Source organism: Gadus macrocephalus, chromosome 6, assembly GCF_031168955.1.
Source record: "Gadus macrocephalus chromosome 6, ASM3116895v1".
In the NCBI taxonomy this organism is placed as follows: Eukaryota; Metazoa; Chordata; class Actinopteri; order Gadiformes; family Gadidae; genus Gadus; species Gadus macrocephalus.
In genome coordinates this window covers 8,855,185-8,881,114 of record NC_082387.1, presented here as the reverse complement: position 1 = coordinate 8,881,114, position 25,930 = coordinate 8,855,185, and the positions used below count along the sequence as shown (strand labels likewise).

Genomic DNA, 25,930 nt, shown 5'->3' with positions numbered 1-25,930 from the left:
GGCACGGGAATCTGTTCAAACGAATTACACACACAGATTACAGCCGAACTACAACTTCTGAAGCAACTGCTCTTATCTCGCCTTGTCTGATGATGCTTTCTTGATTGCATGGCAGACAAAGGCCGCGGCCAAAACACCCTGAGTACTCCCATCTACTTCAATCTCAAGTCTTTGAAGGTATAACTCACTTTCCCTCTCTCGTCTCTCTGCCACCCACCCCCCCTCCCTCCCTCAATCCTTGCTCCCACCCACGCCTTCTCTCCCCCCCCCTTCTCATTCACCCCCTCCCCATCCCACCCCCTCTCCTCCCAACTCCCTCCAATCCCATTCACTCCTACCCCATCACCCCCCCCCCCCCCCCCCTCATATCTCCTTCCTTTCCCATTCACTCCCTTCCCCATCCCCCTCTCTCTCCCTTCCCATTCACCCCCTCTCCTCCCAACTCCCTCCCTTCCCATTCCGCCTCCCCCCAGGCCCCCCTCGCGATCTCGTCAGATCAAGTCAGATCCCAAACGTCAACCAGGCTAATAACCCCCGCACACGTCAGACACCAAAAGACACCCAGGCTAATAACTCAACGTAGACTGGTAGAGGATCTCCCTCCTGGCTGCTGTTCTCTTTCCTCCTGCCGATCACCTCGTTCTGCTCCTCGTGCTCCAGGATGGCCTGGAGGAACACGCGGCGCTCCTGCCCCGAGGACTTCTGGTCAAACATGCCCGCCTGGATGACCTTCTGGTCCACGTTGAGCTTGTACTTGGCCGCCGCCAGGATCTTCTCCTCCACGCTGTTGACCGAGCAGAGGCGCAGCACGCGCACCTCGTTCTTCTGGCCGATGCGGTGGGCGCGGTCCTGGGCCTGCAGGTCCTGGTGACGTGGGGGGAAAAGAGCTTTGGATGTCTCTCAGGTCATCATCATGCCAACGTGATTCAAGATTCAAGATTCAAGATTTATCTTGAATCTTTATTTATCCCGAGGGAAATTACTGAGACAGTTACAATACAAATGTGCACTGTTTGTTGTGTGCTACAAAGAGCTTAGGGTGCTGGAGGTAGGATTAGTGGGGTGTAAAGCAAGAGCAGAACGTCAGCACGATTTTTCAGCTAACCAATAAAAAAATGTCCCCAGGCTCCCTCCCTACATATCTCAGCCATTAAAACAATTATTTTCATTGACAGATTTGTGGGATCAATCACTGAAGACATGAACTGATTGGTCAGAAATGAGCCCTTCTCAAATCGACCCACTCCAATAATAGCTCCTTAATCTTCCCGATGGCTCAACATCAGTTAAAATCATTTCTTTCAAATGAATTTGTGCAATGTTTCCTAGTTATTAGGGTGGACTAGGGAATAAAAATACTTTGGATTCCTCTTTCTGGAAGCTCGTCCCAAGGTTTAGTATTCTGTGTTCAGGGCCGGTGTCAAAACCATATACAGGCCTCCGGGGGGGGCCACACATAGCTGCAAGAGGATGAGATCCATCTAGCTAGGGTGAGGGTTTCATCCTGATTACGACTTCGAGCCTGCCGAAAAATCTGCACATTGATCTCGGGGATAAACTAGAGGGGGGGTTTACGAGAGGCCAGGGTCAGGGGATTAAACAGTGGCTAGACCGGTGAAACTGATCAAATCATCAGAAAAAATAACAACTTGATTCAAACGCCCATTGTCTGGACCGGAGTTTCAGATGGGATAAAGAACCGCTTGTCAGAAGCACTTTGAAAGAGACAAACATGGGGGGAAGGCACAGCGTATCTTTACCTGGTGGGGGTTCCAGTCACTGTCGAAGATGACCACGGTGTCGGCCGCTTGCAGGTTGAGCCCCAGACCCCCGGCCCGGGTGCTCAGCAGGAAGATGAAGAACTGAGAGCCCTTCTCGTTGAATTTCTTAAGCAGCTCGGCGCGATCCTCAGACTTTGTGGTTCCTGCAATGACAGAGCAGCTTGAAGTGTCCCCGGCACAATGTGCGACGGTTAAGCGATAAGAACTGCTTTGTTCGCGTCAACGTGTGGAGCTCCCTTGTAATGAAAGATCAGGAGGGGAGTGGGTGGTCCGAAATACAAAGTGAGCGTCCAGGACTCGGGGAGACAGGAACGTTTTGGAGTCAGCAGGAGCAAATTTGAACAGACAGGATATCCTGTGGCGCATTATGCTTTTCTCGTGCCTATTATATATATACTTTTTTTTATGTACATTATAATAAATCCAACGATATGTGTTGCGCTACCGTTGTTAGTGTGTTTAGAACCAATGGAGCCGGAAAATACAGCGGATTTCTTGACTTAATTACAGTGGAACAGGATTCACGCGCCTCGTTCAACCTACCGAAGTTCTCCCATGTAACCCCCCTCTTCTGGGACCTCCACTGGCTCCCTGTAGTAGCTCGCATCAAATTTAAGACGATGGTACTGGCATACAAGGCAGTCGATGGAACTGCCCCTGCCTACCTCCAAGCATTGCTAAAGCCACACACCCCAGCTCGATCCCTCCGCTCAACTACCTCAGCTGGACGTCTGGAACCGCCATCGCTAAGAGCTAGCAAAGGCCGTTCAGCAAAGTCACAACTTTTCTCGGTTTTGGGACCTCAGTGGTGGAACGAGCTCCCTGCCGCTCTCAGGACCGCAGAGTCGCTCACTATCTTCCGAAAAAGACTGAAGACTCACCTGTTCAGAGTCCACCTCGACACTGCATAGCCACCCTCCCCCTTCTGGCCACCATTGTATAGGGCCCGACCGATTCATCGGCCTGCCGATTTAATCGGCCGATTATAGCCTTTTTGAAAATAATCAACATCTGCCAAAAAGACACCGATTACAACCGATTTTATTTTATTTTTTTATGTTATTGCGCTTAGTATCCTGCAGATTGCGCTCCTACTCGCCTGGCTAACTAACAACTTTAGCTGGAGTAAAAAAGAGGAGATTGAATTTTACCGTACAACATGAAAGCACGCTCGCTCAGGCATCTGCGCGCTCACCTCACCAATGTACACAAGACGCGTTGTTTGAGCATGTTGTGCCTGTTTTTCTTTAGGTCCCAGGCCATGTTAATTTGTTATACTGTAGACTCTAACGGTGAGACCATACTGCTCAGCACGCACGTGTTAGTCACTGCTCACGAGCGCAGCACATTGGGAGTTAGTTATTTATTTTACATTTTACATTACACTCATTTTTTACTGTAAATGTATTCTAAAACACTCAAAGGTTCTGCATTAAATTCACATATTCGTCAAGTGTTTAAAGTATATTTAAGGTATCAAAAACTACGTTTTATATGCTTTTTTTTTGTTTTGTTTTTAATCGGCCGATTAAATCGTAATCGTAATTTTTCTCTGAAAATAATCGGCATCGGCACTCAAAAATCAATATCGGTCGGGCCCTACCATTGTACACTGTATTGTGTTGTATTATATTGTATTGTATTATAGTACTTAACTGTGTAGCAACTGCAGTAGCTGCTATCATGGCTGTAACACGGGGAATTGGTTGGCCTAACGATTATTGTACTTAATTGTACTTATTGTAAGTCACTTTGGATAAAAGCGTCTGCTAAATGCCCTAAATGTAAATGTAAATTCAAAGATCAGCTCTAAACAACGTCTGAACAGATCTCTGAAATGAGATTACGTGAGCGCACTAATTATCCATTAGCAAGCTTACGTTACGCCTAATGTTCGCCTAACACAGAGTTCACGTTGTCATTACAACATGAGGAAGTAAAATCAGCGCCATGTGTTATTGACTTGAGTGAGTCAATACACTGAAACAAACATTGGTATTTGCAACACTCCTCAATGCAATCTCTTTTCAGGCACAGCAGAGTTGAACACAGTTTTTTTTTGGTTTTGTTTTTTTAATTAATTTTGAGACAGCTTCCAGCATCTCACCAAACAGGGAATCTTTTCCTTGATTGGTATTGGGAATCCACCTGGCCTTCGTTTACAGGGGGATGAAATGCAACACTTCTCAATGGCAGAGAAACAGAGGGAGTGAGGGAGGGGAAACTTCCAAGCGTGCTTTCGGAGAAGAATATATCGGTTTCAGTTACATATTGCGGATATTTACTTCAAATTAAATGATCGTACGAGCGAAGATCCATCGGGAAAACAAGGCCCTGTTCTGGGGACTTTAAAGAAAATATATACTGTACATTATATTTTTGATGGTCGTTTTTGTGCCTTTTAAAGAGCCCAAGATTAGCTACCGTAGTTTACCCAGTGAGCCTGTTAACCAAATTCCGCTACCACTGATCACTTTGAAGCTTAATGTCACACAGTAATATTGACCCAGGGATATAGATAAGAACCGATAACAAACCAAGACAACACGAGCAAAACAAAATCGAAAAGCAATTAGAACCGAACACACAAAGCCTTCATGTGATTGACCTTAGAAGCCTCAGGCTGAGAACCACAGGAGGCCGATGCAGTTAACATCTAGACCGACTCACCGGTGGGGATCGATCCTTTCAATGCCATCTTGTGGCATATTAAAAACAAAACAACAAGAATATTCCCAAGTCGGATGACAGTGTTAACCGGGCCATGTGTGTGTCATGTGATGCTTACCGTCAAGGCGTAAGTAGGTGAAGTTGCGGTAGGCGAAATAGTCCTCCATGATGGTCATAAGAGTGGTCATCTGGCAGAAGAGCAGCACTCTGTGTTGTGTGGCCTCCAGCTTGGGTAGGATGCGGTCCAGCAACTCAAACTTCCCCGAGGCTCGGTAGAGGTCGGGCCTGGAAAAAACAAACACCATACAAGCCCGCTGATTTATTTTTCATTTTAATCACTTTGTTTAATCTCTTTTTTAATGTTCACGATGAGAACATTACTGTCCTGTGCTTTCTGCTGAGGCACCCACATTCTCCTGCATGGATTCATAAAGAACTTGTAATCTTATCTTGTATCTAATTTCATCCTCCACCAAGTTAATAAAGGGTAAGTGCCTCAATTTACAGGGTTTACATTGTTTTATAGACCTTCAATTATTGTTATATTTTAATCTAAATAAGAGCACTTTATTTAAAGAGCATGATGAAACCCCCTTACAGAGGAATAAAGTGAAAACAAATCTTGTTTTAGGAAATGACGCAATAAGGAACTAAAAGAGCCTAATAAAGAAAAAAATTATAAACGCTTTCCTCAGCGGTAAGTCTGAAATATTTTTTTTAAATGCAGAACCAAGTTTGCTCCTTTCTCTTTGCCTGTCTAAGCATCACAAAAAGCCAACTACATCATTTTCAAGTTACGGAGATGTCAATCAAATACCACCTACACACCCACACCCATATACATAGAGCATCACAGCATCATGCCACTCATCCTACACACGGTGCGTCCATAGCTTCTGTCTCCAGGAGACTACTGTCTACCACTTAGCCATAGTGTCTGCCGGGCGTGGAGGGTTCCTGGGTTATTATTTCCCATCGCCGACATCATAGAAAGGGTAAAACAAGTGTGTCTGTTGAGATCTTTCGCAGCGGGTCCGCCCACCTCCTCCGGCCCCCTCTTGTTACCAAATTGCCAAGTTGTCTCTCTTGGCAGCTGATGGCTGAATCCCCAGCGAACAGTTTGGTTTGTCTTCATATGGATATATAGGTATAAGTATTGTTCACTATGCTCAGACCTTATGATGGGCATTCATATAAAAAATAAATAAAAAGAGAAATCACCCAAGGCTGAGCAAGAATGTGGGGGGTTACTTTTAATTAGGGCTGGGCGATTTGGCCTAAAAATAAAAATCAAGATATTTTCAAACTAAAGGAAGATTTCGATTAAAGCTCAATTTTTCAATATATATATATATATATATATATATATATATATATGGTCCATAGTTTGCATCATCTTGCTGAAGCCCTTTTTTCTACTGTATAAATGGGGAACGTATATTTTGCGATGTATTATGTCAGCTGTTGATAATGCTGCTGCCAAGGTGACCTGCTTTTTAAGCAGGCTTGAGATGGTATCTGCATCTTATGGTGCTTCACACACCTGCATGCGTCTGCCGCTGGGCTGGAATAAGTTTGCTGTGTTCCCCATAGACGTGTTTGGAAAAGCTGGTATGGAAAGCCAAATATTGAAATAATGGATATGCTGTCTACGCGAGGAGAACCTGTAGTTAATGGTTGAAGGTCCCATGGCATGCCACCAGGTGTGGTGTGATTAACCGCTACAAGCCGTTTTGGAAATCTGCCCCTTACTCTAGGTGGACACGCCCACATCACAGGTGGGTGTGTCCACCTAGATTTGTGACGGATAGATGAGCAACATTTGCTACAGTCCACTGGGTAGGCTGGTAGAATGATTTATCCAGCATACATCTAGGTCAGTGGTTCTCAACCTTTTTTGAGCAAACGCTCCCCTGACCTGATCCTCTGACGCCCCCCCCCCCCCTCCCCCCCAATAAAAAAATAAAAATAAACTAACAACCCCACTCACACTCGTGTTATATTGCTTAAAGTTGTCAATGCATGGTTTTTCATAGATTTTGCGTTGATCACTCATAGCAATGAATGCCCTCTGAGTCGGTTTTGGTGCGAAATATATAAAAATATTAATGAATATTCATGACATGCACACCTCTGATTGGCTAACAGCACTGTCCATCATTGTAATAAACCCAATTAAACTTCCAGAGCGACAGGGGGGGGGGAAAGAGAGAGAGAGAGAGAGAGAGAGAGAGAGAGAGAGAGAGAGAGAGAGAGAGAGAGAGAGAGAGAGAGAGAGAGAGAGAGAGAGAGAGAGAGAGAGAGAGAGAGAGAGAGAGAGAGAGAGAGAGAGAGAGAGAGAGAGAGAGATATTGGCCAAGAAAAAAGAGTGGAGGAAGAAATGGTTGGATTGAACATTCATTCATCGTGATGCGGGCACTCCCACAACTCCCGGCCGCCGCGGCACCCTGCAGCCCGGGCACCGTGACCTGGGGCACCGCGACCACTCCCGCCGTGCCCCGTGAACGAATGGCCCGGGAACCACGGGCACCGCGGCCTGGGCAACGCGAACACCGCAAAATCAGATCGCGTGCAGAGGCCTAATTAGGCCTAGATATTTTGTATTTGAAATGCAACAGTCTTTTTGTGGAGACTATGCTCAGAGCAGCGGGAACTGAACAACAGCAAGAGGAAGGAGGAAAACGGGCTATGAAACAAAATTTGATATTTTTTTCTTGCTATCGGCCATGTTTGATTGTGTTGTGTTGGTTATTGAACTGTTAACCCGCGAACTTGGTTTATGTTTATCAGCGTTACTATAGAGATCATGACGATAGCTGTTGTAACGGGATTCCGGGCGTATGCAGGACCGAACCGCGCTGTATTATGACTGTTCCACTGCGCATAGACAGTAAAAAGTAGCTGAGACGGTAGAGGGGTTAGAAACCAATAAATGCCTATTTTTTCACCCAAAAAAAATAAAAACAATGAAAGTTAAAAATCCCCCCCCAAAAATGGAATCACATTCCCAGCGCCCCCCTAGGTTGTGCGAACACCTCCAGGGGGGGCGGTACCGCTCCCGTTGAGAAACCATGATCTAGGTGGACACGCCCACCTGTGATGTCATAAGGGGCAGATTTCCAAAACGGCTTGTGCCGGCTAATCACACCACACCTGGTGGCATGCCATGGGATCTTTAAAAAAACTTGTATTTTTGTACTGTACTTGGTACTTCAGCTTTCCATAATCTGTGCAGCAGTTGACTGCGGCGTCCGACGGAGGGTTAAGCGTCTTGGACACTCAGTATATAATACATAGTACAGGTGTGTGTGATGTGTGGATGTGTGGAGCTCGTTCTGGACAGCCGTTGATTTTTATGATCGTCCGCGAGAGAACTATACAACTATAGTATAGTAGTAACGCTAGTCACACTACGGGGTGTGTGGATGTGTGGAGCTATGTCTGAGCTGTGATTTACTTTGATGTCTGCATACTGAGTAGCTTAGCTATTGAGCTGCTCACTATAACATATCATACACAACAACGTTGGTAAAGAAGTCACACAAAGTTGTCGTGGGTCATAACACGCCCATCTCCTTCCCAGAACTCTGCATAAAAATATTTTAGAAAATATTTTTTTAACCCCAGCTCATACGAACACTGCGAGTTCATTTGCTCTTTAAGGCCAAACAAATCCGCAGAGTCATTTCTAAATCATGGTTTTGCCGTTCAGCCATTTCATAAATAGAAGGAAAGTAAAAATGCTAAATAATAAATGAAATATAACAAATCGCCCAGTCCTACGTTTAATCATTCTATTCTACATCATTCAAATTTAGGCGGAGGGGAGCTCCATACACTACATATTATACCGCACGATGAAGCCATCTAACGCTAAGAGCTAACCTCTATCCTTGGGGTGTTTAGTATTCTTCATATTAAACACCCTCATTTGTTTTATGGCAAAGATTGCCTCATTTCGTTAATCCATGTTTTGCACTTCTCTTTCCTAATTGGAGGCCGATTTGGAAGCCTTTTTGTTTATGCTGAAAGGTGTTTTATTTTCAAGGTAAAAAAACTTGGGAGAACGATAACGCACCCGCTGATGACGCCGTTGGGATAGCCCAGGTGTTCAGCAAACGATTCCTGAAAGAGAGAACAAAATGTTAGCGCCACATTCATTTATTATTGTGTGTACAAAACTACTGTCAGACCGCTATGTCAAAAAAACCTGTGAACTAATAACCTTACTATAGCATCCTCCATTATGCTTTTCTGTTCCATTGGTAATAGTTTGATTATAGCTGATAGAAATGGTACATTTTAAAAGATTTGTAAGTAAAAGGCAAGAAAATGTCACACAGGTGGAGGTTGGATTGGCCAATATAGGGTTATTTATAATTTTCATTATTTTATTTTATTTTGTGACAATGTTTCTATGTGAAGCACATTGAGTCTGCTTCGTGCATGAAAAGTGCTACATTAATAAAGGTGCCTTGCCATTAGGATTGTATAAGTACGGACCATTTTCCCTTGGCGGCCTCTTGGTTCTAAACCAACAACAATCAGTGCTTTCTGCATAAGCCTTACCATTTTAGACCTCCACTGAGATCATCTCGACGTTTAGAATAGTCAATCAGACCATCGACCCGATAACTTTTAAATCAATGTCGAGTCGTAACTCATTAAATATTTCTCGACAAAGAAATCCATATCGGCATGTACCGCAATTTGCATGGTCTGCTTCTCCTAAACGAACCACTGAATGAGCATCATGGGCTGACCTCAATGTGGGGAAACATATACGGATGGTTGCAGATCTTCTTCAGCTGCATGATCGTGTTCATCAAGGTCTTCGCTCCTCCTTTGCCCTGTGGGGAAATTCAAAAGGTATCACATGGTAACCTTTTTAACAATGCTGCTGCCACACTCCACCTAGGTGGCTTTTAATTTTGAGTATAATGACACGGAGCAGGAGGTGACAGGGTACATGCTGCCATGTAGGAGATCTCCCTGTGTGAGTGTGCTGATGGCTGGTTTAACCTAACCAGTGCGCATTATTCAATACTACCTCACCCCTAAGCCTGACCATTCTGACTCATCCACACACACTGCAGTATAAACCATCAGCCTAAAATACACAGTGCCCCGGTTGGTTTTAAATGGTTGGCGCAGTTGAGAAACAGCATAGTTGTGTTTGTTTACACTGACTCATGATGAGATGAGAAAGCGTTTCGGAAGATGCTATGGTATATAAGTACGGGATATATAGGGAATAAGTCATAGATAATTGGACATTTTGACAATTCTGTTATAATAAAAGTTATCATAATAAATCACAGAGCAAGCACACAATAACTCTCAATCCTGCAATTTTCCTTTTTCTAGCCTCATAAAGAAGGGAAGTTTACCTTTTTGTCTTTTTCAGAACCATCAGTGAGGAGGATGCCTCTCTGCATGTGCCGGTAGAGAACCTTCTGGATTGCGGACATGTCGCATTTGACAACATACTCCACCTGGGCCGAAGGAAATGAGAAAGATAATGTGCATCCTCGGCGGAGAATGAAAAACACCCGGCAAAGAGGAAAGCGATGGAAAATGCATGCTTAAGAGAGATTGAATGGACAGGAAAGAAAATAAGCATTTAGATGACCTCAGACAGATACATTATAGCTCTACCGTTTCAGGGGCACTTTTTCAAATGAAACAACAGAGTACTACAGAAACATCCATCACATAGATTACAAAGGTAATCAATAGATAGTCAATATCTTAAATTACAGACATTAGAACTGTATGGACGAAATACTAACAAAAACAAAAATGGCTGACCCTGTGACTTACTGTAATAGTATATAATAATACAATATAATACAGCGTGTGTCCTTTGCACTCCATGAACGATTGAAGATCCCTCAACGTTGTCATTCCTCTCTGCATGACTGTGGTCACATGCGATGATTGCGTGCACAGATTGTAAACGGTGGGATGAAAGCACAAGGAGCTCAACGGGACTGAGATCACTGCTGTCATGTATCGGGTGACATTAAGTGCGGTGTGATGGCGCCTTGCCCTATGGGTGGTGTCCACCTGAGTCTCACTAAACTGCAGTGATGAAAGGGTACATTTTGTTGACAGCCACGTTCTTATAGGGAGGTCGTTTCAAAGCGAGATGGGGGTGTATATTGAGAAGAAAAACACACAATTGCGCCGTTCCGTTGACAACAAATAAACAGGCTGGCTTCATGGGTTTGTAATGCTTATGCAACGATTATCAATCCTCTTTTAAAAATTGCCAAAAATACTGGGCTCACATCCTCTACAGTCTAGTCTGGATTAATTCGTATTGAGACTAGTATATTTGCACCAGACTCCCGGCTGCTGTTGCCTAACTTGTAATCTTGGATCCACCCACTGTGTTAAAGCAGAACTTCGGGGGGCTTACAGCACAGAGCCTGGGCCCGAGACCAACAACTGCCCAGCCGCGGTGGATGACTCAAGCCTATTTTCCTGTTTGGTTACCGAGGTATGCTACCGAAGAAAACTGATTTGCGAGTGGATGCAATGGGACAAAGTACATTTCCCCATTGGCCTTTCTACACGCTGTCTATTTACATCCCAGCTCACTATTGCTGGACAGGTTTGTGCTCCCCAATTATGCGCTTACAGATTCATATCCGATACGACAGGCCATTTGGGAGTTGCGAAAAAATATGTTTGTTTTGGTCTAATGCGTACGAATGACAAACAATTTCTGCATTCTAATGCAATTCAGAGTCTGATATTTCTTCCTGACGCGGGAGGGGTCCCACCTTCTCTGGCAGCTGCGACTCCACCTCCTTCTTGAGTCGGCGGAGCAGGAAGGGGCGGAGCACCTTGTGCAACCGGCGGATGATCAGTATGGTCTCCTCCTCGTTCAGGTCCACCTGCGAGGGGGCCATCACACGCATCATCACAGGCACTAGGACTTTTTTTTCACTATTTACATTTATTCGGGCATCGCAGTGGAAGGTACATAAAATGAAAAATCTAACTAGAATAAAAAGTACAGATATATACGGAAAAGATGTCCATCTGCACAATAAGAGAAGCTAACGTGAATGAAAAAAAAAACGTAATGCATTTATGGACAGTTGAGGTAGAAATCTTTTAACATATTTCTAAAGTAGTGGTAGTACATATACATAATTATGCCAATGAGAAATCCGATTTCCCTTCTCAAAGGGAAAAAAAAAAGCCTGGAAGGACACCAAGCAATGTGACAATATCAAGTGACAAATGGAATGGTCCAAATCTGGGGCGTTTAATTAATCCTGAGTGAGTTGCTAATTATAGCACTGTGCACACAATATTTAATCTGCCCTTAATCAGGCTAAACCAAATTACAAAGGCTTTTCGCTCGAGACACAGATTATAAAACATTAAAATCACCAGTTCTTGCAACCATACACGCATGTAGAAACAATAACATCATTAGTATCTCAATAACTTAATACACATCCTAGTGGGCTTAGTTAATATGCATTTGGCATTGCACATATGCTGGCTGCCATTGTGACTATTCACTTTCTTCTAGGCATTATGTTCAAACATGAAGTGATGGGTAAAAATAAGACATCCTTGACTCACATTTGTTTGAATATGGAGATTTCCCCAGATATTTCCCCTTTTGATGGCATAATCATTCAGAACATTTGATGATTCAGACAGTTCAATCTGTATTAGCTAGAGCTTAAATTGATCTCCTACAACTCTCTGATTCATGGCTGGGAAATCTAATTGTACGGCTAAGTCAGGCCCTCATTATTGCCACTGTGAAGGAGATATCAATCATTACTAGTCAATTTTTCGATGCATTGCGATTCTCTCTAGAACGATTCAGTCTCGATGCAGATAAATTAATAATCCAAAAAAAATTTTTTTGTATTATTGGCCAATCTGATTTGTCTTGACACGATTGCGATTCAGCCTACGCAAAGCATGCAAGCAAACTCACAGCTTTTAATGACATAGAAAAGAAAGATTAGAAAGAAAAGAAAACTGAACTCAATTTTTTTACATGCTTCCGTATTGTGTTGTAATGCAAGCTGCATTGATTATTGCATTGTTCATAGAAAGTCATATTTCGGGCAAAAGCTTTTTCTCTTATAAAATATTAGATAAGTGAATTCATCTGTTGATGTCTTTAATGATCATCAAAAAATTGAAAGTGATTAGCAAAATGACTAGCAAACTTGGATGTATATATTTTTGAAAATCACACATGGAAATGTACATAATTTTTTTTTCGTTGACCTCATAATCGGAATCGAATCGTGAGGTCCCAAGAGATTCCCACCCCTAATCCCCAATCCCTAAGAAAAGCCTTTTCTTAAGTCTCTGGCTACATAGTCTGTTCTTGAGGGTTCAACATACAGCCCACACTGCAGGTGTCCTTTTTTAATGAGCTGAGTCCGCCTCCCCGCACACTTATTCTGAATCTTCATTCCACCAAAACAGGCCTGTTCCTCAAAACAAATCGATATCATCTTCCCATTTCCCCCCAAAAGAATTTGCTGTGTTCAGACCCAAGTAGCCGAGGAAAGAAGAACATTCTCCATTACAGTCCCTGCGGACGGTTAAACAGTCCACAGGGGACTGTGGTACACACCCCCTAACCGCTTGAAACCCGTCAACAGTTACTTAGGATTTGGAGCAATGGATCTGGAGACCATTCCACCCACTCTGTTTACCAGCGCCGGCATTGAGACGGCAAACGGAGAATCACACACTATAGCGGGATGCAGCGGCTGCATCATAAATCAATGTTGAGGAGTAAACATTGCAGGTGGTCGTCTGTCATCGAATCGTTAAGAGCGAGTGCGGTGTTGCATGGCCAAGAGGGATACCCGCCTGTGTATGACTGTATGACCAGAAAAGCTGATCATCACAGAACATTATCACCTCCTCAGTAAAGGAATAATAAGTAGTGCGGTTGTGCGCAGTATGTCTTTGGCGATGATCTGTCGCGGGGGATGAGAACAGCTGTGGATAATCTCACTGATTACGATGGCTTTACAAACGACACAGAATACTATTTTCCCAAACCTGATTGTGATCTGAGAATCTGGCACCGCCGCCACCCATGGCAGAGGCTGCAACCATTCAGGAGCAGCACAGAGGGGCTTCCCCCCCACCCCGGTCGATAAAGGACAGGGAATGTTATGCTAATGTAGCCAGATCGAGGGATTGATTAGCAAGATGCAGCAGCCCGTTAAATGTCAGTTGGGGAAGAGATGTGATCTATGGCTGAATATAATAGGACATATTATTTGATAAAATAATATATTATGTTGTGTTCATAGAAAATCCATCAAACCAGCAAAGTGTTTTCCTTAACCAAAAAGCTAACAACAAAATATCATCAACAATAGGCACATGATCACAAATGTTAACATTATTACAACGACAGACATTTTCAGTTGCCTGACTTCAGTCAGAGCACTGTTCCTCCTACAACACTGCGGGAGAAACGCAAAATAATGTTCTTGAATTGTAGTCTTAACGGAAGGGAAAAATACAAACAGCCTCACTGCAATCCCACTCTGTGTGCTCTGCTCTACCACAACAATATCAATCCGTTACCCTTTTTATTGGGCTGCGCTACAAACACTAACCAAAGCTTTTGGGTCCGTCGCCTGTAGCCACTTACCCTCTCTCCGGTCATGGCGAACGGGGCGTTGAACCACTGCTCAAAGGTGTTGCAGCTCTTGAAGATGGTGGGCAGCAGGAAGTTGAGCAGCGCCCAGAGCTCGGGCAGCTTGTTCTGCAGCGGCGTGCCCGTGAGCAGGAGCCGCCGGGGGGCCACGTAGTGGGTGTTCAGCACCTGGGTCAGCTTGCAGTGGTGGTTCTTCATGCGGTGGCCCTCGTCCACGATCATGTACTTCCACCGGATCTGGAGGGGTGGATGGAGGGAGACGGGTGGAGGAGGAGGGGTGGGGGGATGGATGGAGGATGAGGGGTGGAGGAAGAGGGATGGAGGCGGGATGGATGAGGAAAAGGGGTGAAGGAAGAGGAGTGGAGGAAGAGGGGTGGAGGGATGGATGGAGGAAGAGGGGTGGAGGAAGAGGGCGGGATGGATGGATGGAGGAAGAGGGGTGGAGGAAGAGGAGTGGGGGGATTGATGGAGGAAGAGGGGTGGAGGGATGGATGAGGAAAAGGGGTGGAGGAGGAGGGGTGGAGGGATGGATGATGGAAGCGGGGGGGGGAGTTAGATGCTTCCAAACGCTTATGATAAAGGCCAAGCACAAACAAACTAACTAGGTTCCCACCACACATGCACAAGCAAACACGCACAATCGCACACACACACAACCACACCAACTAAGTTCCCAGCGTACACACGCACCAGCACACAGTCACAATCTCAAGCAAACACCCAATTACACAACTACACAAACTAAATTCCCAGCACAAACATATACACAATCTCTCGCACACACGCACAACCACACAAAACAAGTTCCAAGCACACACACGCACCAGCACACACGCACAATCCCATGCACACGCTCACACATACAACCCCACAAACTAAGTTCCCAGCACAAACATCTGCACAATAACCCGCACACACACACACAACCATACAAACTAAGTTCCAAGCACATAACGGCACGAGCACACACGCACAATCCCACGCACGCTCGCACACACACCCACACACATACAACCACACAAACTGAGTTCCAAGCACACACGCGCGCCGAGCATGCACGCCAACACGCCAAGCTCCATTGAGTCTGGTCATGAAGGTGGCCATATCAGAGACTGGAGGCTGGGCCGTGTATGGATTATTCAGACATAAAAAGAAGAATTTACAAAATCTGTGATGCAAACTGAACAAAAAGCCCAAAGGAAAGTTTGGGATATAAAAGGAGGGCCGATCTTTGATCTCTTTACCTTGGCGAGTATCTGCTTGTCCTTGATGATGTATTCATACGTGGTGAGGAGAACATTAAACTTTCCACTGCGGAGCTGGGGCACCATTCCTCTCCGCAAGCCGGGGCTACCCTGGTGTCCGACGTGAACGCAACAGAAGGCAAGGATGAGAGGATGAAACGCAGAAAGTCAAAAAGAGAAGAGTGGAAAAGAGCGTTTCTTACCTTATAGGAAATCTTAACCACAGAGGGTGACCACTTGTCCAGCTCGTAAACCCAGTTGGATAAGGTACTGGGTAGAAAGAAAATCAAAGAGAACAAATTAAAATCGTTCCAAAATGAAGGTTACACATATTTAGCAGACAGCAGAAAGAAAGCGGGGCTGGGAGTGAGGGAGGGGAAGCAGAAAGACGAGCCTGCAACACAACCTCAATATTCCTCAAGTCTGCCGACACAGCCTCAAAGAGCTTTCGCCCATTCAGATATAATTTGCCAAATAAGTGTCAGAGACAAACCCTTTTCTTGCAGGGGCTGGCAGTTCATTAACCTGAGCCAACGGAGGTGGATGGTATCCAGGCGCATTCAAAAGGGTGACAGCTCTGTGCACAGGAGCTCCTGGGACGGATTGATCTTTCATCCATTAACTCTCACGACAGGCCCTCGACTATGGACTTCCTGGTTCCTGCGCCAGCCCACTTTAACGATCCATTGTGTAAATTACATCCAGCGCTGCAGTGTAGGGATATGAGCTGTCTGCAGAACTCTTTTTCCGGCAACGCTTTTCAATGACTCAGTATGGTATGGTGTGTGTGTGTGTGTGTGTGTGTGTGTGTGTGTGTGTGTGTGTGTGTGTGTGTGTGTGTGTGTGTGTGTGTGTGTGTGTGTGTGTGTGTGTGTGTGTGTGTGTGTGTGTGTGTGTGTGTGTGTGTGTGTGTGTGTGAGTGAGTGAGTGAGTGAGTGAGTGAGTGAGTGAGTGAGTGAGTGAGTGAGTGAGTGAGTGAGTGAGTGAGCCTGCCTGCCTGCCTACGTTGTATGTGTTCACACGTTGTCCTTCCTCTTCGACCCCCACACTTTGGTGTGCTGTTTCAGACTTGGCTGCAGGGCTTTTATCCTCTATGCCAATGAGCTATGGCTACAGTGAAAAAGCGACATGACTCACATGCAATTAGGTATGAATATTGGTTTAGAGCTAATGGTAAGTCATAAGACCGGAAAAACAAATTGCTTGTTATTCAATTAGACACACACAACATACAATAAATATAATAAATGTATGCGACCGGGAACACTAACTGAGTGGACATTCATATATGTTGATTTCTGCGTCTTGAGATGCACTGAATCACTGAACATCCAATCACAACCGATCTGTGTGTCGTAGCGGCTCCCAGACCCGCAGGTATAGACCATTACCTGTCTTCAGTCTTCTGCGTAAAGAAACAATAATAATGGTGTGCTTAGCAATGCAAAGCGTGCCCTGCCAGACTTCAAGCTCTTTGTTAAGCCCGGAGCTAATGAGCCAAGCCACAGTAGATAATTAAATTAACGAAACGAGGAAAGCAAATTCTTTCCCAAAGCAAGAAAATAAAAAACCCTTGTCACGGAGTTGATGTTCAAGGGCGGCAGTAGCTCAGGAGGTAGAGCGGGTTGGCTGGTAACCTGAAGGTTGCTGGTTCAATCCCCGGCTCCTCCTAGCTGAGTGTCGAGGTGTCCTTGAGCAAGGCACCTAACCCTGACTGTTAGCTCCCGACGAGCTGGCTGTCTTGCATGGTTGACTCCGCCGTCGGTGTGTGAATGTGTGCGTGAATGGTGAATGTGAGGCAACATTGTAAAGCGCTTTGGGTGGCCGATGGTCAGAAAAGCGCTATATAAATGCAGTCCATTTACATTTACATGTTTTGGTTTCAGCCTGAGGCTGTAATGTCAAAGTCCACCCCAAGGGGGCAGCAGAGAGGTACTAACGAGAGGGGAACGATGATCAGGTAGGGCCCGTTGAGCCTCTTGTGCTCCATCAGGTAGGTGATGAGGGCGATGGTCTGGATGGTCTTGCCGAGGCCCATCTCGTCTGCCAGGATGCCGTTCAGGTTGTTGTTGTACAGGGACACCATCCACTCCAGTCCCTGGACCTGAGGATCACAAGGAGACACCGGGGGGACCATGGTCCATGAGGTTCTGGGATAGGAGCCCCACGTTCAAGGGTCAGGATTAAACTACACGTGTGTGGGGCATCCTTGAGCAAAGTGCCTAACACCTAATGACGAGGAATGGAAAGCGCATTCCCAGTTTGGAATAAAAACGATCTTTAAACTGAAGCATGGATAAGTTCATCAGCCTTCAACCCGCTCCCTTGTTAATCGATGAGCATTTCCACACCTCAGGCTCCTCGCAGACTAAAGCGGGAGCACGTTCTTTATTTAAGCTGGGTGTCTCGTTTTTCCTTGTAAACCTAGCGTTGCTTTACTCCGCTGATAATGTCTGCCTCCGGTATGAACACAAGGATTCCAAAAGAGTCTCCTCAGCTTCCGTCTGCCCTCTACGCTGGAGCTTCAGGTGTCTTTAAGTACAATCCTTCAGGGCCATGACAGCCACGCGATCCACAGCCAATGGCCAACCCGCCCTCGTCAAGTAGAGGATATGAACCCATGTAGAACTTGGAATACTATACCGTTCATGAGTCCAAAAGGTTGACACAATAAGCTGTTGACTTTAGCACAGACTTTAGGCTCTGACACGCCAGGGAAATGTCACGTATGTGCTTCAGCAGTATCAGTAGGAGGGTAGCGTTGCGTTCAGCCCAGGAAATTTTGCATAACAAGCAGGCAAATAAAAACGAAAAGCGGAATAAACCACTGCGTTGGTAACAAAGACAGCTGAAGCCTCCTTCAATTCCCAAATACAATGCAAGATTTGATAAAAACATGGCATATGCAAAGTACCAATGCTACTGCCTCAAGATATGTCTCACAGGGAGACAGTTTAGTTGTAGAGGGAAACTGTTTGGAGCACGTCTTGCTTGACGTCTTTCCAGACTAAGGTGGGCGATTTCCACTTTTTTTAATCAGTGAAAACCTCTCCCTAAGCAACTGTATAGTTACGTGACAGTAAATCGTATATTGGCTGACTCCTTAAACTGGGCTTGATATCCCTCTGCCTTGTCAATAAATCAAGCCCGCCTGATTGCTCCGGGAACGGGTTTGGGTGACAAAATGGTCGTAATGACGGCCATTTTGAAATATTCTTTATATTGGGTCGGATGATGCACGCGTGTGTTGAAAAAAAGGGACTCCGTTACGCAAAATCACACGTTGATTGAAGAAAAAAATGGAGAGCCTTGGAAACATGTGCAACATCTACAAAAATGTAAACAAAACAACAACTGAGCAGAATGTCAACAAGGGCAGAAAAATGCCGGGTGGCTGATTGCTGCGAAAAAACCGTCTAAAGGCGGTTTGCCGCGAGCCATTATAAAGCGAGTGATTGCTGGTGTGTGGACGACAGGGGGACGGCGCTGCCAGCGAGCAGCACGGGATACTCCCTATTACCTGATAGTGTTTCAGTGAACCGTTGACGAGCAGTGTGGACTGCTTCTCCACCCTCTCCACGACGGCGTGAGCCACACCGTAGTAAGACTGGGAGCTGGGCTCCCCGGTGGGCTCGCTGTACTCATCGTCCACATCCTGCTTGACCGACCTGGTTGGGCGGAATCACACACGGTCCACTGTGAGCTGTGAGGTACAAAGGCCATGTCTGTTATCATCCCGCAACTCCAAACAGATTTTTCTAATTGGTCCGGTATTGAGCGAGAACGCTGTAGAAATATTCAGGGTCATCTTTTGGGCCAATAATACATGTCACCCTTAAAGTGCTTTTTGTTGGCTATTGACAGGCTCACATTATAGAAAGGCCCCCTATAGAGATATACTACCTTTGTCTCGCTCGGTCCGTTGGGTATTATGTTGCTCAAGGAGAAGTTTTGCTCTGAAATCTTGTTGTTGCAGGATATTTCACCATTGTCATCACAATCTCAACTTTCATTCACCCATATCTTTAAGATAACACTAAGCTAGGCTTTCTGTTGTCCAACACAACAAACTCTCCGCTCTCAAGCTTACGCTTCCACCGTTTACAGAGAGCGTTTACAACTAAGCTCTCGGGACACTTGCTCTTGAGCCAGACTCGGTTTGACACAATAACAAACAGACCGAATCAAGAAAAAGGGAAAAAATATTATATTATTTCTCGGTAGAAACCCTCGCCATAATGATAGAATATAATCTAGGCATGTCAGTGGCAAAAAAATTCCATTAGAACCAAAGTGATCTGAGAAAACAGTGTTTTCCTTTAAGCATGGAAAATGATGTGCCATGAAATCCATTGGAGGCCACCTCATTTCACACTATTGATTTCCTTGACTTCCAGATTTAGCGGATGGATTCTATTTTCCCTCCAGGCCGTCTAGCCAGGCGGGCGACCCATTACCGCACACTCATGTGGCCAAGCCAGGCCACTCACACATATTTTATTTGATGCTTTAAGATCCTTTACTTGACTTTACTACAGCCGCTTTACTACACTTGAATGAACCATATGGTTGAGTTTTATCAAGGTTCAGGATTAGACTAATGCTGTGGCCCCGGGCTCCCAAATAATTCTGCCATGAGAAATACTCTCTGGGGCTGTGTTAAAAAAAAAGGATGGCTTAGTAACTTTAAATAAGATTATTTATTCTAGAAAGTTTTGCATACTTGGTTTGAATAGAACTCGGATCCGGCTAAAACCGGAGAATTCTACATTCTACATACAGACTACATTAATTATAAGAAATTTGTCTTTTGTTGTACTTTGCTATTTAATTGTATTCCTTAACAAGAGGTTGCAGATAACCTTTCTTTATATTTGCAAAGTTGTGTTCAGGAATCAGCATACAGTGAATATCCTATTCCCTGTCGATAACACAGAGTGACTGTGATGCATCTTCTGCTGATTCAGCTTCTGTGCTCATCCTGTATCCTCAATCAGGGTTGGTAATATGGAGTGTAATCAGCAGACCCTTCCTTTACTCTTCCTCATCGTATATATCCAGCCCATCAAGATAAACTTCAAACTATTCATAATCTCTGGCAAAGTTTGTGTTTAAACAGGGAAGTGGAACTCAAGTGCGGAAAGTGAAAACTCAGCCTTTCCCTTGATGATTTCTTTCAAGTTCCCTTGGATATTGCGGCAGCTTGATAAGCCACCAAAAGCCCTGCGGTGGTTCTAGAGATTTAGTCATGGAAAACAAAGGAGAGGAAGAAAAAATATGGACGGGCACGCACTCGATGATGTCCATGGCTGCCGGCACGGGAGCTTCCTCTCTGGGGGGATCCATTAGGCTCCTCTCCTCGCCACCGTCTCCCCTGGGGGCCCCTTCCTCTTCCTCCTTTAAAAACAGGGTTGAGAACGCAGGCAAAATAACAATGGGTCCTGAGTGCCACAGCTGGTTGGGACGCAGGCAACAAACAGACAGATACAAACAGACAGATAGAGGGGAAACCCCCCGAAGGAGGGCATGTGCAGCTACCGCCCCCTGGTGGAGGCTGTTCGATTTTAGGACTCTCTCTCCCTCTCTCTCTCCCCCATCTCTCTTCCCCCTCCCTCCCTCTCTCTCTTCCCCCTCCCCCATCTCTCCCCCCTCTCTCTCTCTCTCCCCCCCCCCCATCTCTCCCCCCTCCCTCCCCCTCCTTCCCTCTCTCTCTCCCCCATCTCTCCCCCCTCTCTCTCTCTCTCCCTCATCTCTCTCTCTCTCTCTCCCCCCCTCCCTCTCTCTCTCCCCCCCTCTCCCTCTCTCTCTCCCTCTCTCCCCCCCTCTCTCCCCCCTCTCTCTCTCTCTCTCTCTTCCCCTCTCTCTCCCCCTCCCCCTCCCTCTCCCTCTCCCTCTCTCTCCAGACTGCGCCGAGAGTGGCCAAGGGTTTGACATTTCCATTCTTTCAGGAGTAGGTGTTCCTTAATGAGAAGGTTACAGACCTCTTCCTCGAACTCCGAGCCACTGTCCTCGCTGTCTGAGCGAGGTGCAACTTCGTATCTGCCGGAAGCAAGAAAGATAGGGTCACAAAAAGGATTTCAACAAGCAAACCTCCATGCCCAAAAAACCCTGCCGTACACATGGTAAAACCAACACCAAACTATTTGCAGTTTGCATAGAACATCATTTCCATGACCCATGATCCTTGACAGTTACATAGTATACATCTATCAAAAAAGAATCAGTCTCATGCAACATGTATTAAATAAATCTAGCTGGCTAGATTGATAATTTTCAATCAGTTACTCGCTTGATAAGCAAATATTTTTTAAGAAGGTTCTCAATTTATTGTTGCTTTTTCTTCTGGCACTGGCTGGCATCTTTCCCTTTATAATGGCTGTCCCCGAGAATAGGGAGCGAGCCATCAGTGCATCAATGCTTATTGATGGATACAGCCCAGGCCAGCCATAAACGACGCGCAGGAAAAAGGGTAGATAGAAAGACGCAAGCATCCGTCCGCGAGAGATAAAAAAGGACGTGAGATGAAATGCCCACAAAGGTGTCGGCACTGCCTCCGTATCTATCAATTCCCATGGGCCGATCAGGTTGGCTAGTTTCAGAAAGTTGAGAGTTTTGCAAGTGCTGCGGCCGATTGTTTCAAGTGCATTGCGGAGGGCTCAACAACGCTCATGGCAGAATCACCTAACTCGAATCGTTTCATCTAAGTTTCAAGTTCTGTTAAAGTTTCACATTGGTAAAGCCAGCCAACAACTATGTTAGAACCAAGAAGTGACCATTACTGCTTGTTTGTTGAGCCCTGGCAGAAGCGACCCCAATATAGTTAATCTAGTGGACTGTAGGTGGCTTGTTGGATGCAGATAGACCCATCTACATTTTTTAAGTCAACAGGAACATTTTTGATTTAATCTTGTCATACAAAACCAATACATGTTTCCTCTGTTCTGTGCTTACTCTGTCTCCATAGGATGTATTTTGTGAGGTCCCGTTTGACAGTTATATTTCATAAAAATGTTATGGCCATAGACTTATTACGAGAGGCAGCTATTCAATTCCCGCCCTCAATGAGCCAGATATTGATTGTTCCTGCAGCTGGTTGAAAAGAGCTCAGACAACGTAAAAACCGATGGGTGACGTCAAAGACGCTACGTCCATCTTTTCTTTACAGGCTATCGTGAAAAAAGAGTACCATGCTCATCTACAGTGCTTCAGACACATGTCACAGTGATGGAAGTAACTCACTTCTGTATTTAAAACGCTAAACAACCTTCAGTGATGAAGGCCACAATAAAGCACATGTTTAGTGTCTAGCGGCTGGACAATTACCCAGGGTTCATCTCTAGCCAGGCTTCCAGCTGGCTGGATTTCGGAGCTTCTGTTCCCTGCAAAACTTTGCCGGTCTCTGTTTGAATTACTTTGACAGGCAGCTCGCTCATTTGGCTGCTTTCGTCCATGGGCTGCGAGAGACACAGAAAAGAACAGAGACATTTGCCAAACCTTTGATGCAGATCCCCAAACTCATGTGAATGTTGGTTGATTTCATCTGATAACTGGTTGATAACTGTGTGTGTGTGTGTGTGTGTGTGTGTGTGTGTGTGTGTATGACCACTTTGTTCAAAGCTTTGCTCACCTCTCCGTCGGGGCCTATGGCGCTGGTGCCTTCACCACCTCCGTCGGGCTTCTGGGTGCAGTGCAACCAATCAGAGAACACGTAAAAGACAACATGAACAATACAGCACACACATTACATGTCTAGGGTAACGCAGGAAAACGTAGGGCTAAGGCAAAACCGTGGCAAACCCAGCCTTAGTGTTGTGCCCAGTGCAGGCAAGCTCTGCACGGCTTGCTCCAACCCCCTCTCCATATACTGGGGGTGTAGGGCCAGAGCCTGCAGGATCAAGAGGGATCCCCATCACCCTTAAGATGGCCTGTTGAAGCTGCTACGGTCATGCAAACGCCTTCACTGCCACGCAACACGGAACCGAACCGGCTAAGACTGAGATTCTTCCCCCAAGTCTCAGGAACATCAATGCAAACCCGACCAGTGTCCCCTTTGCGACACTCACACACATCTCTGACACTGAAAATCTCTGTGTCACTCTTCTGTTCTGCCTACGTTCTGGCAACAGTCACCTCTTCGTTGATTTCACTGTTTACATTCTGCAATAGCATACCATTGCTATATATTTATTAATCCTTTGCCATTTATTTGAATCACATTGTATCTTTTATCTTTTTATCTTACATTGCACTTCTTCTACGGCACCGTCACTTTTTCACTTTACTATATTCTTTTGAATCTTCAATCTTGTGTTTCCCCGATGGCACGCAGAGCCCCCTGAAGACATTTTTCTGTGGTGCATTCCTCAAAGGTTAAGAATAGGGATGGTGTGAGTCATCGATCAGCCGTCGGTGACGTGCATCCACCATCTTTTTGTCCCTCGATCTTTCTTTTCTCTTCACAAAGGCTTTGCATGTCACAACGACTCAATTTATTCAACGTAGGTCTTACGTAAATAAGCAAAATAAGCCTAAATCTCCACGACGGGACCTCTATCAGCAGACTGCGTCCCAGACTGTCCCCAGACCATATGGTTTAATATGGTTGTTTTACCTGCATAATACGGCAGAGCAAATACCAATCGCTAGGCCACTTCAACTGGTGGGTTGTGTTACTTTATTTTATTCTTCCAGGAATCGGACTACTACTTTTGTATTCTGTCGTTTAGCCGAGGCAACAGCAGCATAACAATAAGTATACTGCGGTATACTTCTTATACTTATAGTACTTAAAGTATTACCTAATAATACTCTGTCTGAATACCAAATATGTTTCCATATAGGTTGTTCTAATGTGCTCCAAATTCAAATCAATGTTTTAATTTGAGTGATATTTGAAAGTTCATCAAGCTCAAACTTGGGTAATGATGTGTGTTGTTATGTGTTCAAGAATGCATATGAACCAGTGGTACTTTACAGCCAAGACAATCTAACAAAATAGCTTCTTTCCTTTGCCAGTAAACGGTCGATCTGAGAGGTAATTGAAAATCACCATCCCTAGATCAGAATGTGTAGTGTAAGCGGAAGAGCCACGCCTGATTTCCACCGGGAACGTACCCGCCGCGGAACGGCTGTGAACTCTGCCCTGTGCCCATTTCCACCGGGCGCGTGACGGCAGCGTAGCGCTGCCTTGCGAGCCAGACGTATTCACGCGAGATCACGCGATAATCCTAAACCAAATGTACTCACCTTCCACTCCCAAAACGACTGCAATTAAATGCCAGGCTTTGTCCTTTCTGACATTGTCCTTATAAAAAGGATGATTTATTTCATAAATTATTTTATGTTGCTCCACTTCGACAATGAGTCTCTCGTCGTCCATGTTGCCGACCCTCTGAGACCCTTTGATTGATTGACTGCTGACCTGGTGCCACCGGTCATGACGTAATGTTGATGTGAAGTTGTGATAGGCTACATGAGCTGAGTATTGTGTTTTATTTTTTAAAATTGACCGGTTGTCTATGGCTTTTACTTTTTCACTTCCTGCCCGGCCCGATCTGCTCTGTTGAAATCGACGCGGTTCAGCAACGGCTCGCGTCAACAATAGAAGTGCTACGGAATGATAGCGCTGCGGCACGGCGTGCCGCTCCTGGGACGCTGCTGAGTCGTTCCGCAGCGCGCCCGGTGGAAATGGTCTCATTGATTAGAGTGGCAGCGATCAGCAGCTGTGACCGCGGCGCAGCCGTTCCTCGCCGTTTACGCCCCGTGCCCACTACCTCCGTCCGTTGACTGACGGAGGTAGTGGGCATGTAGGGTTACGTCCCCGGTGGAAATCAGGCTTTAACCCTACATGTCCACTACCTCCGTCAGTCAACGGACGTGGGAAGGCGTGGCTGACTGATGGGGGAGTAGTCTTTGCAGAGGCATCCGTCAGCCAATCAAATCGCTTCGCCGGGTTCTTCCCGCTACTTCCTGCTTGTTGCGATGCATAATGACCCGCTTTCCCGCTTTCCAGTATCGTCAGAGCCCGAGTCGCGTCACATTGCTTAAATTTGCATACGCGATCTGATTGGATGACGGATCCGTCGCTGCCGAAAAAGTTGAACATTTTTCAACTTCTTGACTGAGCCGAAGGCTCCAACGGAACGGACGGATCCACAATGCATTGCGCGTCCGTCCCCATTCAAAGTCAATGGGGATCAGTCAACGGACGGAGGTAGTGGGCACGGGGCGTAAGAATGATAGCATTGTGCCTCAAACAGGATCGTCTCTGAAAACAATATTATATTAAAATATATTTAGGTTTTTGACACACGGGTAATCGCTTGTAAGGCTTTGCAATACAACCACTTATAGCATGGACATTTTTTTAAAAAGTCACAGATACTTGAGAGGGCAATAATAACTAATAAATACGACTTTGATGTGTAAAGACTAGGGATGGGAATCATAGGGTACCTCATAGGGTAACAAAACCTGTCGGGAGCAGGTTTTCAGCTTAGTCCATCCGGAGATCGGCTACTTAAATCGACGCAAGGCTTCCTCGCCACTCTTCTGACAAT

The 25,930-nt window shown here is 45.5% G+C and overlaps 1 protein-coding gene across 5 annotated transcripts in view; it reads right to left on the bottom strand.

Annotated features, from left to right (window-relative positions):
• The window catches only part of smarca2 (SWI/SNF related, matrix associated, actin dependent regulator of chromatin, subfamily a, member 2), a 63,107-nt gene that overhangs the window by 19,227 nt on the left and 17,950 nt on the right, over positions 1 to 25,930 (bottom strand). For 4 of the 5 annotated variants that reach the window (XM_060053873.1, XM_060053872.1, XM_060053874.1 and 1 more), the window contains 16 exons: positions 22,999 to 23,049; positions 22,695 to 22,825; positions 21,353 to 21,410; positions 20,665 to 20,768; positions 18,892 to 19,039; positions 17,312 to 17,475; positions 15,575 to 15,641; positions 15,372 to 15,482; positions 14,122 to 14,364; positions 11,243 to 11,356; positions 9,842 to 9,946; positions 9,215 to 9,301; positions 8,530 to 8,576; positions 4,570 to 4,736; positions 1,761 to 1,924; positions 580 to 864 (listed from right to left, as the gene is read on the bottom strand). In XM_060053873.1, the coding sequence (XP_059909856.1) occupies positions 580 to 864; positions 1,761 to 1,924; positions 4,570 to 4,736; positions 8,530 to 8,576; positions 9,215 to 9,301; positions 9,842 to 9,946; positions 11,243 to 11,356; positions 14,122 to 14,364; positions 15,372 to 15,482; positions 15,575 to 15,641; positions 17,312 to 17,475; positions 18,892 to 19,039; positions 20,665 to 20,768; positions 21,353 to 21,410; positions 22,695 to 22,825; positions 22,999 to 23,049 (2,046 nt within the window). The remainder of the gene's footprint in view (positions 1 to 579; positions 865 to 1,760; positions 1,925 to 4,569; positions 4,737 to 8,529; positions 8,577 to 9,214; positions 9,302 to 9,841; positions 9,947 to 11,242; positions 11,357 to 14,121; positions 14,365 to 15,371; positions 15,483 to 15,574; positions 15,642 to 17,311; positions 17,476 to 18,891; positions 19,040 to 20,664; positions 20,769 to 21,352; positions 21,411 to 22,694; positions 22,826 to 22,998; positions 23,050 to 25,930) is intronic. The other variant, XM_060053876.1, reaches the window with a different exon arrangement.